This window comes from Symsagittifera roscoffensis, chromosome 1 (assembly GCF_963678635.1).
Source record: "Symsagittifera roscoffensis chromosome 1, txSymRosc1.1, whole genome shotgun sequence".
NCBI lineage: Eukaryota > Metazoa > Xenacoelomorpha > Acoela > Convolutidae > Symsagittifera > Symsagittifera roscoffensis.
Genome location: NC_087062.1, coordinates 88,627,373 through 88,643,347, shown reverse-complemented (window position 1 = coordinate 88,643,347; position 15,975 = coordinate 88,627,373). Strand labels below are relative to the sequence as shown.

General features: G+C 35.9%; 2 protein-coding genes across 2 annotated transcripts in view; one reads left to right on the top strand and one right to left on the bottom strand.

Annotated features, from left to right (window-relative positions):
* Positions 1-15,975, top strand: part of LOC134851783 (DNA-directed RNA polymerase II subunit RPB3-like) — a 422,117-nt gene that overhangs the window by 117,753 nt on the left and 288,389 nt on the right. The gene's annotated exons all lie outside the window — the stretch shown is intronic.
* The window catches only part of LOC134840518 (ras-specific guanine nucleotide-releasing factor 2-like), a 103,609-nt gene that overhangs the window by 5,442 nt on the left and 82,192 nt on the right, over positions 1-15,975 (bottom strand). Inside the window, exons 20-29 of the mRNA XM_063856376.1 lie at positions 13,439-13,923; positions 13,152-13,209; positions 12,650-12,799; positions 11,117-12,136; positions 8,800-8,949; positions 7,750-8,043; positions 6,195-6,289; positions 5,941-6,053; positions 5,159-5,185; positions 1,665-1,889 (exon numbers count right to left, since the gene is read on the bottom strand). Coding sequence (XP_063712446.1) covers positions 1,665-1,889; positions 5,159-5,185; positions 5,941-6,053; positions 6,195-6,289; positions 7,750-8,043; positions 8,800-8,949; positions 11,117-12,136; positions 12,650-12,799; positions 13,152-13,209; positions 13,439-13,923 — 2,617 coding nt within the window. The remainder of the gene's footprint in view (positions 1-1,664; positions 1,890-5,158; positions 5,186-5,940; positions 6,054-6,194; positions 6,290-7,749; positions 8,044-8,799; positions 8,950-11,116; positions 12,137-12,649; positions 12,800-13,151; positions 13,210-13,438; positions 13,924-15,975) is intronic.

Sequence of the window (15,975 nt, the reverse complement as noted above, 5' to 3'; positions counted from 1 at the left end):
TCACACGAGCTTCAATATATTAGTGTAACGAGTGGTTTTACGAGGTTGAGTATGAAGACCAAATATGTTTGTCGTGGCCTTACTAGTCTGTATGTAAATTTTCATAACAATTGGACAATGTGGTCAACAAATTTACATGTAAAAATTTGCAGGTGGGGGGGAAAGGAAAAAGAGCCGAATCCAGTAGTTGAGGAAAGTGCTTCGGAAAGTAGGAAAGGTAATATCATGAAATTGCATAAAAATTGTTCTTACGCCAATTTTTCTGTAGCGGAAGTGTTGTAAATTTTTGTTCACGCGTTCACGGTGACAAGTAATATTGTAGTTTAGAACATCAGGCTCTTTCCAGCCCCCCCCCCTTTGTTTTTTTTTTCTGAAATTCATTATATAAAGTTCTATTTAAAATGACGGCTCTTTTTCCTTCCCCCCCCACCTCACATAAGCGTCCATTTTATGGTGTAACGAGGGGTTTTACAAGGTTAATTATGAAAATCAAATATGTTTGCCATGGCCTAATGAGTTCGCATGCCAATTTTTGTAATATTCAGATAAAGTGAACAAAACTTCACTAGAAAAATTTTGCAGGTGGGGGGAAAAGGAAAAAGAGCCAAAATGACTTTTCATGTTACAAACTGCGGCTCTTTTTCCTTCCCCCCCCCCCAACCTGCAAATTTTTATATTTTAAATTACTGTTCACCTTGTCCAATTGTCATGAAAATTGACATGCGGACTAATTAGGCCATGGCAAAGATATTTGGTCTTTATAATTAACCTTGTAAAACTACTCGGCTCTTTTCCATTTCCCCCCTTTCAAAATCAATTTCATACTTTACAGCGTAACATCACGCATGTAGCCGTAATAACACGTAAAAGAAATATAAAACTCGGTATTTTGAAAGGTGGGGTGGACTGGAAAAGAGCCAACTACTCGTTAGAACATAAAATTCATGTTGGTGTGAGGTGGAGGGGGGGGGAAGGAAAAAGACAGGCCAGCGTGACAGTTCAGCTTAAAACAGGTCAGCGTGAACAGGTGAACAAATGTATACAATATTTCTAACATGAAAATTGTCGTGTGAACAACTTTTGAGCAGCTTTTTCGTAATTTTCGTAAAGAAAAAAAAATAAATGCCCTTTAAGCTCTTTGAAATTCTGGAACAAGTTATGATTGCAAATTTTTTGATAAAACAACCTAATTTGAGAAACTGGACTGGTAAAACTTTTGTTTCGCTTGAAAATCTGAAAATTGAATTCTATTTTCAAAATTAGAAGTCAGTCACGTTTTTGGCGAATTTTACACTTTTTCTGTTCGCCTTCCTTTAACGAAGCGAATGAATCAAACTTAAAAAGAAATCAAAAGTCAAACCGGGCAAAAGTAAATTTGAGCTTGAACAAATTGTGAGACTTTTCTTGAAAAAATAACACGAAAAAAATCATCGCGACCTATATAAGAACCTGAATTATGTTCATCGACTCTTAAAAATTGTCTGGAAAATAAGACAAAAAATTGAGGCGTGGAACCTAATTGCATCAGTTACAATCCTTGAACCTTCAAATCCAAGATCAAAAACGAAGATTCAAGGCCAACATTCTAACAGCAATTTGAGATAAAGACAATTTTTACAGCCTAGGAAATTAAAAAACTCCGGTTATTTGAAAAAAAACCTTACCAGAAGGGAATGGCAGAGAACACTTTGTGCTCAATGAAGGTCAAGTTCTCGGCTATTTCCAGAGCAGTGATGCTCTCTAGGGACACTAATCCATTGGCAGAGATAGAAGAAGTCACAGTGGCCACTTGGGGGTAGCTGTGGTCGTCTGTGGGGTTCGTGTCATGTTTCAGATCCGCCAGCAACGCCACGAAGTCGTCTTTGCTCTCCTCGAAATTAGTGAGGGCCCTGAAAAAACAGTACATTAATTGCACTCAGACGAAAATACAATTACAATGCATTACCGTCAAAAAAATTGAGAATCGACTAAAATGTCCTAAAGTAAATTCCTCTTGGTCCATTAAAAAGTGATCTAAGTTCTTAAAAAACTGTAAAAGTTCACTACAACTAACATAGTTGGCAACAATAAACCCTCGCTATCTAAAATCGTAGCATTTTGCTTAAGATTATCCTCTTATTTCAACTTACCATTTGCTCCTAATCCTTAGACCATCATCAAGCAACCCAGAAATAATGAAGGAAAGAAAAGTTTCTCGGTGACGTGTAACAAAACGTGTAGACTTTCAATGACAACTTTGACTTTAGAGACATGCAAATACGCCAACACGTGTTATTTTAAGGCATAAAAAAACTTTGAAATTAAGAGCCATTGGTTTTCATATTAGGGCAGATACGAATTCTCGCTTCCCATGCACAGGCAAAAAAAAGTACACGTCATCAGTCTGTTAAAAGCTGACCATGACCTCAAGGATAAACCGATAACACGACTGAATTATTGTAATACATCGCCGTACAGATTTTCAAGTTTCAAGAAACATCAAAGATACACCCTTTTTTACACAAATAACACAGATCAACTAACCTATTTTGATAAACCCAGATTAAAATGTATTAACCCAAAAGCGAAGCTGCACTTCATAAAACACTAGCGAAAAAATGCAAAAAGTAATACTAAGAACGACAAAAAATGTTTAAAAAATACAGATAAAATAGATTTTGAAAGAAAATCAACCTTATTAATTAACATAGAACTAATTAAAAACATAAAATGAGTCTACTAGGTAATTTTTGAGCAGGCTCGGATTTAAAATTTTCGGCTCTTTTTCCTTTTCCCCCCCACCTGCAAATTTTTATATTTGAAGTTACTGTTCACTTTGTCCGATTGTCATGAAAATTGGCATGTAGACTAATTAGGCCATGACAAACATATTTGGTCTCCATAATTAACCTTGTAAGACAGCTCGTTAGACCATAAAATTCATGTTTAAGTGAGGTGGGGGGAAAAGGAAAAAGAGCCAAATTTTCTCATGAAATGGGTATTTTTGAAAACGTTGACGACATTTTATCCTTTTGTGCGAGTTCGGAAAACTAAATTGGTCGACATAAAATTGAAAACGTTAAGAAATCCCCACCACTTGAAAATCTTAGATCGTCGCTTGCTAAAGAACTACTTACAAGTCTCAGCGTTTATCTTTCAGTGATCATTTGTAACCTAGTGAAGTTGATTTTCTTTCAAGGCATACTTCTGTATTTTCTTGAGTTTTAATGATTTACCATTTGGGTGCTATTTTTCAAATTTTTTCGATGGTGTTTGGCAGCTTTGCGCCTGTATTAAAACTTTTAAACGTCGGTCTTCTAAATTTTTTGAAATCGCCCGAAAGAATATTAGGACCGGGTAAATTAGGACCTTGCTTGCCTCAATTCAAACCAGAATAATAATTTGATTGCGTCAACACACAGACGGGCGCTCAAATAAGACGCGTTTAAGTACAGAGCATCGAGGATTAAGAAAAACGCGCATTATTTAGTCCGTCAGGAAATAGACAAATTGCCAATTTTTAAAAATCCAAAAAACTAACGAAAAACGATCGCAGAATAAACATTTCAGATTTCATTTCTATATAGACAATTTGAAAAGATTCAACTCTATTTTTGTTCCGACATTGAAAATGGCACGGAACTTTCTTTGTATTCGGGTATGTTTTAGCTTTTTATGTTTTTTTTATATTTCCACGCAAAATCAGATATCACAAACTATAAAAGGGTTGAGTGATATAAAAAACTAACACCCTTTCAATCGTAATTCAATTGACATTAAAATATGTTCAAAAATTTGTCCCAGCGTCGAATTTTTTTTATGTTTAGTTCAATTGCGAGCGAGTAAAGCGATCGAGTAACGACCGTTTTTAGGAAGTATACATTTACTTGGAATTTAAGCTTTACAAAATTAATTTAACTGTGACGAAAAGTAGTTTTGGATGTATAATTTAGTGCTTTCTTGGCAATAAAGATTTTCTGTAAAAACTTATAAAAAAATTTTGCGCAAAATGAAACAATTTTCAAAATTAATAAAAAAAAATCAACTTTTTGTTTGCCATTCTTTTTTGAAGACAAAAGTTGTCAAGTATATCTAATTCACTAAGTTTCTACAGGGTTGTTTTGTTCTCAAAACCCACCACGCGCCAAAACCGACAATTTTGAAAAACCATGGATGGTCGGAACATTCTGTCCTCCTTGCACGGCAACCGGCTATCCTTGTTTACATTTGACTTTAGGACGTCGATATCATCATAGTAGTATAGGATAAGTCCCTCATACAGTATTATTTCGAAAATTTTTGCTAGGGGAAAAGGTTATCAGCGTAAAACACAACAAGTACAGGGTCTTTGGGTAATTACTACACTGGCAATTCGTACACTAATATCCCATTCAAAAACATGGAGTGAAGAGCAAAAACTTGCGCGATATACACATTGAGAAACGAAAAACTCTACTTTGTAGGAATAAACTGGCAAAATTAGCTCTTGAAGTATCAGCTAATTGCAAAGTTAGCTAAAAGTGTAAGAGTTTGTTTTAGCTAACTGATACTTCATTTTTTTTAAGAATGAACTTGCAAAATCAACTCTTACACTTTTAGCTAACTTTGCAATTAGCTGATACTTCAAGAGCTAAAAAAATGAAGTATCAGTTAGCTAAAACAAAATAATCGTAGGCCTGAACAAAATCGAGGCATTTAATTAGAAAAACCAAGTGAACCGCAAAAATGGTTCAAAATTTTTAAAATTTGAAAACCTCCATGGGTAAATGATCACAGTTAAAATATAAAAAATTGCTTTATATTTGAGCTCAAAAAATTAATACTTTTCAGATGTCACACGAAATTTCAATCAAAAACAAGTTTTGAATTTGAAAGCAGAAAATGTATCAAGTATTTTTCTAAGTTATGCATCTTTTTCGTATAAGTATACTATAACTCCACACTTAAAGTGGAAGTTTCCTTGGATTTATATCCAACCTTGTTTTTGTTAATTTCGGTAGCATTTCTTACACTCAAACACTCAAAACATAGTGAGCACCTTTAAACAAAACAGACACTGAAGTAAAGTGACATAAAAATCATTCAGCCAGTTAAGACAGAAACAACCCGGTATGTTCGGCTATAATTTAAAGTGTCGAGTCGAGTCAAGTTCATTAGTGTTTTTACTAATTTTGCTCACCTTTCATGATTCATTTTACAGAGAAATCTGCAAAGAAGCATAAATAAAACTAAATGCACGAAACTGAAGTCGAGACTACATAAGAGAAGAATGTACGAGTCTTTCCAATTATAGAATCCCCCATTATAGCACTATATGTTTCCTTATTAAGCTGGGAAGGAGGTCTATAATGGGAAAGACCCGATCATACAAGCAAAGATGAGCAGTTTTAAATAAGTTTCGGTCATAGTTTAAGTTAATGAAAAACGGCCAATATTTCCGGGAAACATTCTATCCGATCAGTAAAACCTCTAACTTAAAATTAGCTCCTGGTTTCAAAAATGCTTGTAGGGTAGATATTTTATCAAACCTATAAACCAACAGTTTCGGAGCTAAAACTCCCCGTTTCAAGATTTTTGATCATGCTTGATTAATAAAATAATTTATTTTCAGATAAAAACTTTAACAACTACTTTTAGTGAAATTATTTTACTGTTCATCTTTAAGCAGATACAAGTGCAACCTAGCTACACCTAATTTTAAAACAAAAATTATTCAGTGACGTGGAAATTTATCAAAAATTAAATGTTTGAGCCACTTAAGGTTATGTCTCTAGGGTAATTAATGATCTAACAAAACAAAAACACAAAATGCTTCAACATAAAATGAACGCGTAGTTTCGACAAAAAATATAAAATGAAACAGAAAATCCAATCCAAGGTCATGTTCAAACTAAAGTTATGAATTATAAGTAATTAACACTTTACTTCACTTCGCTTATCGATATGAGAGAATAAGCTCACCTGTAGATTCCATTGACAATCTTTTCCTCCTCTGCTGTGAGACATTCATTGAATTGTGCCTCCTTCAGCATCGATATGAGCAGCTGATTCGCAGGCTTGCCCTCCTCGAAGTCCTTGAAACACAAACACATCGGATACTTATTCATTTAGAATTAATCTAAATGACTATTCATAATAACTTTTCAAAAACTTTTTGATAAAAAAAACAGGCCGAAACTGCCGTTTAGGGCACGTTTTGCAAAATTTGTTCTTACCTCCGGAAACTTTGTGGACCAGTGCCGTAGCACGTGAAGAACTCTCATTGAAGTGGCCGATGATAAGTCCGATGATTTCTTGCCACTCACTTCACCTAGAGCAATGTCTCCAATCGGTTAATAATTAGAAAACTTAATCAATAGACAATCAGAAAACAGATTAAAACAAGGATGGCCGGTTACTGTGCGGGTACCACACAATGTTCCGACCATAGCCTTTAAAAAGCTTTTAAAAAGTTTTTTTTTACAAATTGGTGTAGTTTTTTCTGCCTGGTGTGATTAAAGAATCTGTCGTAAAAAAAATTCGAAAGTAGAAAAAAAGTCAAACTGGACAAAATATTTTAAAGCAAGAACTAATTTAACTTGCTTAGTTTTCAGGGCTTAAATCAAGCATAATTAAGCTGTTGTAAGCCTGCTAGCCCGCTTTATTCGCTCATAATTGAAATCATAAATAAAAGTTTTAGACCAGTTTTTCTCGATACTGAGAAAACTTTTTGGAAAATATTTTAATGTCGTTTGAATCACAAACGAAAGGTCTATAATTTGTTATACCACTCGACCCATTTCGGTGATTATTTATGGTACCTGATTTTACGTGGAAAACAAAAAGGAAAAAACTAAAACATAGCCAACTGACAGTTTTAAAAGAGTCATGAACGCAAGGAAACTGGAAAAAAAACTGACTTGTTATTTCAAAAACCACTTTTAGCATTTCTTTTAACAATTGAAATTCGAAGAAAAAAAATGGATAACATTTAAGCTCTTTGGATTTAAAGATACTTTTTTGTTAAAATTAACCCCATTTGAGAAAACTGGATCAATAGGTAAAATTTTCATTTCGCTGGGAAATCTGATAATTAATTTCCATTTTCGAAATAAGAAGTCGATCACATTTTTCGCGCCCATTACAATTTTGATGTTCGATACTGGAGTTTGCCTTTCTTTTAACAATTGAAAGGCACTGAACTTAAAAAATCACAAGTCAAACCGCTAAAAATCAAAATTGAGCGTGAACAAACTAAGACTTTTTCCTGAAAAAAAACAAAAAAAATCAGAATATAAGAGTACTAACTACGTTCATTACTCTTAAACACACCCGACCAAACACAGAACTGCCATTTTTCCGATCAAGATATTAATGTTTTGCCATTCATCGTTTCCTGAGCTTCTTTCATGCCCGTGAAGCGCTTTTTTGAAGCCAATGAAATTATCTCAAAATTCCGATAAAAACGGAGTCAAAAGCGGTACGTCCAAAAAATCTGAGCAGCCTGTAAGTTAATAAATTATCTCGCATTCATCGATAAATGATTCCAATTACATTTTTGGAACAGTTTTTGAGCGATCCTTTTAAGAATATTAAAAGAAATCGGATGATATTTCAGTACTGAATGAGATCCAATTATTTGCACTAACATAACTTCTTGTTCCCAAAACTCAGTGAGTTCTTTTAGCCCATCTAATGTGCAATCTTCATCAGAGCTAGGAACGTTTCAAGTTTCACTCCAACAATATAATTTGACAAGAAGCAAAGTAGGCAAAGAAGTACAAATGATACCTTTAGTGTTTTTGGAAAATAAATTGTTCGCCAACGAGGACACTGCCGATGATGAGTTGGACCCAATTTGGTTTCTCCGAGCAGCTAGACTTCGAATCGGATGCGTAGAATATGCACTCCCATTAGCCGCACCTCCTCCAGCCGTCTGTTGTCCCTTGTGGGGGTGGGGGCCGCCAGATACAGAAGAGTTTCCGGTGAGTGTGTTGGCCCCGGCAGTGGCGGCTGCGAAGGCGGCCGCAGCCGTTTGCAAGCTGGACCTCCGCGTTGATTTTCTTGATGATGTCACCACTACACCTTAAACAGTTCTTTTTCATTCAGTTAAGGCAGTAAAATCAATTTTAGTCAGAAGATCAGCGGAATAATTGAAAAATTTTGGATGTAAGTTTTCACCAAGTCCCGAAATTATATTTGCTCAAATACGATAAGTATATGGAATTAAAAGCAAAAAAATTAAAAGAACTCGATAATGAAAATAAACGTGGTTTATATGATTTTCAAAACAAAAAACCGATGATAAAAATTATTTCAAGACATTTAAGTGAAAAAAAAACGAAAAAAATCATCTTGATCTATATAGGTGAAAATCACTTTCTTTGAAACTCAATTGACTGAAATTCGCTGTTTTGCAGATAAATAAGCAAAAACGATTGAAAAACACCAATTTTATGCGTTCCAGACTATTTGAAACCTTTAGTTCAGAACATGAAACCTTTACGGAGTTCAGGCAATTAAGGTTGTCCTACATTTTGACATCGTTCATTTAACTCCGTGTATTTCATTATTGTTCCGACCATTGAAAATGGGGAGGAACTTTGTATTCGGGCGTGTTTTTTTTCTTTTTTATTTCCACGCTAAGATCACACCCGAATACAAAATTCCTCCATATTTTTCAGATGATCGGAAAAAACCTTGAATTGTCTGAAAGTTCGTACGAACTGTCGCGGTACTCATTTACCTTTTTGGATACCAAATTCGGATTAACTAATATAACTCTCTGCCATATGTTAGGTCCTTCTATCGTGACGGATTCTTGTAGTTTAGTTGGCTTACCCGGTGAGTGTGAATAGTGCATTTTCTTGCTGGAGGCATTGTGACTAGAATCATTTCTCGAGTGCAAGTAGGAATCCAATGAGAACCTCTTGTTGCCACTACTCAGCCCCTGATCTGACTCCGACAGCTGCACCAGATTCTTACCATGAGCTGTAAGGAACATATCAACTGTCAAAATAATTCATGTTTAACCGCTGACTAGTGACAAGCAAATTAAACTAGCGTTTCTACTAATCAATGAGAGGCAATCATTTTTAAAGTTGTTGATTTATAGCTGTCAAAAAAAGCCTATTTCCGATTTCGGGTTCCAAAAAATTTCAGCCACATCAAGTAAAACATTAAACAAGGATCCCTGTGTTAACATTCCATCTAATCGTCCTGTATATTTAGGTGTTATGTTATCTGACTAAATCATGTGGTTTAAAAATAATTTTGAAAAAAAAATTTAAAAAAAAACATTTCGGTTGATGGTCAGTTATTCCAACTTTTCGTTGAAAATAATAAAAAACATTAATTGTCTGAGACTGCATTTTCTCTGTGCCCTCCTTTTTGGGAGCTTTTTTTGAAGTATGCAAGCAAAGTTAGTTAATTTTAGAGAGACGAAGCTTGCAATATCAAAAACATACTATGGCAAGTTAGGCAACAAAAAAAAACAGTTGAAAGCCACAAAGTCCAACAAAAAATGGTCAAATAAATTAATTTTACCATAACGTTCATACGTTTGTTTCCATAAATGTCGAAAAAGACAATTGCCAGTACTAAATTAGCAATAAAACAAAATTTCAGAAGCTGTAGCTAACTCGAAAATTGGGTCGACTTGAAAGATGCTCGCTGCGTTAAAAATGTCATAAGAAACTTGAGCTGTAAAAAATTGTAAAACAGGTTTTAGATCAACCTGATGCACACTCATACGCATGCATATTTTTTAAATTTCACAGGAACCAATAGCCAATAGGAAGCGACTATGCCGATACAACACAATCTGAAACCATTTAAGAAATAAACGAAAAACAATAAGAAGAAAAACATAAAATCAGAGTTGGTATATCTACAAATAACAGAAACATTTTCATTTACAATAAAAAACAAAGCATAAAAAATATTTCATGCTTTGGAATATGAGCAGGAAAAATTTAAGCAGATAAAAGATTGTGCGACAATTCAAGTCTTGCAAGAAAAAAATTCAGTTTCCATGCATAACGAAAATAGAACAAAGCCGTGACTCAAAACCCATACCTTAGAATCCCAAGGAACTTGTTTTACCACTAAACTGAGTGGTAAGGGGTTTAGAAGGTATTGATGTTAAAAAAGCAAAATCTTTGTAACGATTTGAAACCGCTAAAGACGAATGAAACTTTCAAGTGAACAAAAAATATAAAAGACGGAAATTATTCCATGCCGGCGATGATAACTTTACAACTAACATAAAAATTTCAGACAAAACAGAATTCAAAAAGGCAAATATGCTCATAGTATGTCTGCGAAGTAATCGACACAGAGTTGAGTCGTAACAGTTCTCACACATATGTAAGAAAAAATGTAAGTAAAGCTTTTTGTTCGGAACACACCCCTAAAGGGTGTGAGAAGTAACTAAGAATTACTTTGCTACTTTTTTTTGCCTGGTTTCTACTCGCTGGAGGTCAACTGTAGTATCATATCATAGCCCTATTGGCCGTGATTCAGATTCCAAAACACAAAAATGTCTCAGTGTCGAGAAAAACTGGTCTGAAAATTTTTGTTTTTCGAAAAAGTCGAATTGTCCAAAGTTGCAAAGTTGGTAAAAGGCACGCTATAAAAATGCACAGCAGAAGAGCATCTTACAAAAAAATTCAAAGGAAAAAAGTTTAGTTCCCGACTATAAGACACTTGCTCTCACAAGGGTAAACAAAAAACAATTAGATTACACGTTTTTTGACAATTCAGCACATAAAATTTGCAGTGCGCACATAAGCAGGCAAAACAGAAAACTAGCTCTACGTTTAAATAATTGTACAACTAGCAGCTAAAACTAAACAAGAGCAAGATTCAGTTCAGAGTTTTAAAAAATTTCAAGAAGCGAGCGCAACAAAAGATGGACTATGGACACACCAGCAGGGTCACTGAAATGGCACAAAGGCTTAAGCATCCAGGCTAGACAAATCAAATCACTCATTCACTCCAAACAACCAAATTTTGGCCAAACAGATCAAAGCGCAAAGCCAGACGAAAGCAACTCAAGAGTAAATCCCAGGAATCGAATTCAGGCGATGTTTTGAGAAGCTGCAACTAATGGGAAAAATACAATAGTTCTATGTGCGAGCAGACGCTACCCACAAACCTTCCTCTGACCAGTCATATATGGTGCAATGACTCGTCCACTGTCCATGACAGTTATACGCAGGAGACATAGACATGTTAGCTGTGGAATGTTGCAGACAATTTGGTCCATGATAGGCGGGAGTCATGGATGAGAGTCCATTCATTGAGGATACAAAACTTTGTCCTAGATTGTTTTTAGTTGAACTATTAAACTGTTCACGCGATGAAGTTTGCAGTCCATGTGATGGAAACCGAGCGGCCTGTCTATGTTCGCTACTTGCGAAAGGGTATGAGTGTTTGAGTTCCACAGGGAGGTGCAAACGAGGCACCGCAACATGGCTCGCATTAACACGACTAGCATCCGAACGAAAACAACCACAATTAGTAACACCACTAGACAGACACCAAACACAGTTGCAACACATGTGCGTACTTTCAATATTACTGGTTGAGTTCCTCGGGAAGTGATGACGATTCGGACAAATTGACATTGCCGACAAGTCACTAAACTGTTTATAAGTGACCACAGGCCTCGAGAAACTCACACTTCGTGTATTTCTTGGTTTAGCCTCGAGTCTCGAATCGGAGATGGGTTGGTTATTAGATGGATAAATGCTGTAGAAAATGTCCTTTAGAGTCCGTCCGGCTCCTGAAGAGCTCGAACTCCTAAGCGAATTCTGAGATTGTGACATCACAGATCTTCTATTGCAGCTTAGAGGCTCATTACATAAGGTCTCTGCAGAAGCTAACTTTGTCGTTTCACACATACAATCATCCTCGTTATGTTCATACATGCCATTGTTCGAGAAAGCACCGCGACCTTGTACTTTCGGCGAACTAGGAATCTGCTCAGGCTGTAAGCTATGCCTGTAATTTGTCATTGTCGGGCGATTGTAAGAGTAGGGTGCCGAGGAAGAGTAGTGGTAGAAGGTCGGCTGAATCGGGTTTGAACACGTGACGACAGGAGGAGAGGTCGGGGATGTTGAGAGGTTATGTGAGCTGTTGAAGGTTCGTGATACGAGACCCTTCATTTTGACCACTGCAAAACGCATTCATATCTTACGACTATATGATATTTTTGCAAATAAATCCCAATTGCAACAAATTTTCTTAAACTGACATTACAAAGCAACTGAAATAAATTAGTTCAATGATTTTTTCATTTTTAACAATGATGATTTCATATTTGATCGAGAAAGAAGTTGCAAATAAATCCCAATTGCAACAAATTTTCTTAAACTGACATTACAAAGCAACTGAAATAAATTAGTTCAATGATTTTTTCATTTTTAACAATGATGATTTCATATTTGATCGAGAAAGAAGTGTCTTATGCTAGGCTTCTTCTAGGCTACCGCATAGCAATAGAAATGTAATTATAATTTTAGCTACCAATCAATCTACGCTTAAAAAGTTTGAGGTAACTGACACCACCACTGCAAAAAACAGTTAGGTTTCAGAAATGATTTGCCGTAAACATATGTCATTAGCTTTATAAGTGTCATTACTGATGATATACACCAAATATAAAACATGCAAACAACAAACTCACGAAGCGATTTGTCGAATGATTCCGACAGTGAGAAAACGTTACTGTTGGCGCTGTGATTTAGATGGCTGTGGTTGCTATTGTTGTTGAAGGATGACTCTGAAATTTTGAGAGCCACTTCCTTCACACGTTCAATTATGTTTTTCTCTGTTTCTGAAACGGTGAAATATCACAATAGTAGCTGGTAGCTATGCAAGCAACACAGAATGTTCCAACAACAGTTAGCATTGCAAAAAATTATCAAACACTTTTTTTTGAGAAAAATTTGGCCAAAATTTTTCAAAAAAAATTTCGCGTTTTTTCAAAAAGAAATTTTGAACTCGCAGAGTGCCCCTCAAAACATCAAATAACAGATCAGATGTTTCCTTTTAGTGAAAAACCATGTTCATATATGGAGTCCACACTTTCAACTAACATTGACTGCGAATAGCCAAAATTTCAGAGTCGTTTTTCTCAACACTGACAACAATGAAAAATCATCAAATCGAAAGAAAAGCGAACAAACCTTCAACCGATTCCTCAGACAACCTTCGTTCGTTCCTCAAAGACTCATTGTCCGAATCCTATAAAAAAACATGCTGTTTTATATTATTAGACGAACGGTGTGCAAGGTACACAAATATTTTCAAAGTTGTCCCTCTTTGAAAACATGCGGGAAAAAATTTGACAGACCATTAATACTTTTCTCACTGGAAAAATCAGGAAGAAAGGACATTTTAAGCTTTAAATAAAGGTAAGCAAGCAATTAGTTTTCATTATTTTGCCTGATGAAGGGAAGCTCAAAACTGTAACCTTGATGGAGTAGACAACAAACGAGCTGTCATCACTCTCTACGGATAACTGTTTAGACGTCAACTGATGTTTCTTGCTCAAAACGAAATCGCCGATCGAGTTAATTGAATCCCTCAGATTACTAGTAGCAACTGAGACTGCACTGTGCGTCATTCCCATAGACACGGCGCTTTCCGAGGAGCCGATGGTTGCATCGGGACTACTCGGTGAAGACTCCCCCACGTGCTCCGACGTCACTAGCGGCTCCAACTCGTTAGAACTCACAGAATGAGTCGAATTCCCAGTATTCGAATCGGTGTCAGCCCTCCGATTAAAATTTAAAAGAGAACTTTGGTCGGCCGAATTTCTGTTGGTCGCACTGTTTGAGTCACTATGCTGCGACATTTGAGTTTTGATCGGTTGTTTGGTCGGGCTAACTGTAGCTGTGATGTCGGAAACCAGGCGACTTCGCGATGTCTGGGCCATTCGCCTTTTTATTGCATCGGCTAAATTTCAAAAAAAGTACATTCAAATATAATTTTTTTTGATTTCAAAGCCTTGTTAAACTTAATAGGGAAGACATTTACAGGAATCTAACATGAAAACATGTCCAACAGTTAGGCAACTAAAGTGTCACTGAAAACTTACTGCTGAAAACCTGATCTTTTGTCCATTATTTTGGTGTAAATCGATACGCCGTAAAGTTGCTCAAAATCATCACACTGCAGTTATTTGAAGGAGATTCTCCAAAAACGAATCCTACACATGAAACAAAAGCAGGGGGAAAACCTTTACGGCGGATTTCAACATTTTCTTCTTCACTAGATGGTGGAGACGATCGAGGTAAAATTCCTTCTATTAACATAGAGGCGAAGCTGCATTTCGCAAAAAAGAGCAAAAAAAAACTGCAAAAAGTAGCCCAAAAATGGTTTAAAGTTAAGGAAAGAAGAGGTCTAAGTAAGCCCTGAAAAATAAGATTTCTGCTATCTGCCGATATCGAACCTGCGCCATGTAGATTAGGAGTCTTACTTACTCGCATCTGCGCCACTGTCTCTTGCCCATAGTCAAACACTAGCTACCAATAATGCCTTGAAAAGGTTGAAATGAGCCTTAAAAAATGAAACATTTGCTATGCGCCGGAATCATGCCACCAACATGTAGTCTCACGTCCTCGCATCTGCTTTTCGGTTGCTTGACGATAGGAAAACAGGTATGCGTCCAGTAAGTAGACAACCGTGTAAGCAAACAGGTCAGTAAGCGAAACAATTTGACAATACTTAAGTCTGATTAGCGGAAAAAATACGTATTGAAAACTGTTTAGAAAGTTACTTTTTAAAGCAAAGCTTCTCAAACTTAGTTGATATTTTACATAGCGTAATGAAAAACAATGTTGTTTAGAATTGTTTGGGGAAACTAGCATTTTTTTTTGCAAAAATCGCCTTAGATATAGAGATTGAAAACATTGTCTGCTACTGACCTGTCTGCTTACACTGTTTCCTATTTACTGTACGTTGCCAGGCAAACACTGGCCATCAATAAAGTAGAGAAACGATACTACTGCGAGTTGGGTTGGGAAAAAAGTAATATTAAACTACGCTCGCTAGCTCGCATGTGTATGAGACCACCTAGAGCAGTTTAAAATCTCCGTTCAGTAACACTTTATAGGCACACAACTCAGATTTTACTAGAGAACGATTTACTAGACAGATCTTGCAGCCGAGAAATATACAGTAACGACGATATACAGGGTCCAAACATGGTTTCCCATTTTTCGGGAGTAGTTTCAACTCGTTTTGTACAAAAACTGATCTGCCTTTATTACAACAATTTCAAGCATCTCCAAAGTATACGTATATCAACACAAAACGCGCTTGTCATCGTCCGATAAGTTTTATCGCAAATGCAGAAACTGATATCCATCGGAAATTTTGGACGGCAAAGCTAACATTGGGCTCCATAAAAGAGTCCCAAAAAACTTTTGGGTAGCAGAAGGGCGAAAATCAACAGGGGCAAAAATTTAAATCGACATGGAACATCAACTCAAACAAGAAACCTGCCTCGGCTAAGGATTGCTTGCGGAACTAAACCAGCCACTAAAACATGAAGCATTCACACGCTGTTTAACATTAACATTAAATTGATAAAACATGGTACAAAATATCTTACTTAAAACACATGTTTCCAAATTGTTTGCTGATTAATGCCTATCAAAATGTGATAACTCACTGCGCATAATTTTTAAAAATCAACTTGAACTAAAAAAAAAACATACAAAAACTGCCAACAAACAATTGGAATAACGGGAATCAATTTGTATTTTTTATTCCGCTGGGAAGTCTAAAAAACTAAATCCAGTTTTAAAACTATTCTGTAGGTGTATCTACTTGCCTTCGTTTAGTAAATGAATTTGATACTGAACATGAAACTGAATAAAAATCTATCCCGTGACTTTCCCCTAATAAAAATCTATCCCGTGACTTAAACATAAATCGAGCGTTTTCACAGGCTTCAAAAATGACATTGTTGTCGAATTGTTTGTTGCTCAACTTTTTCAAGAA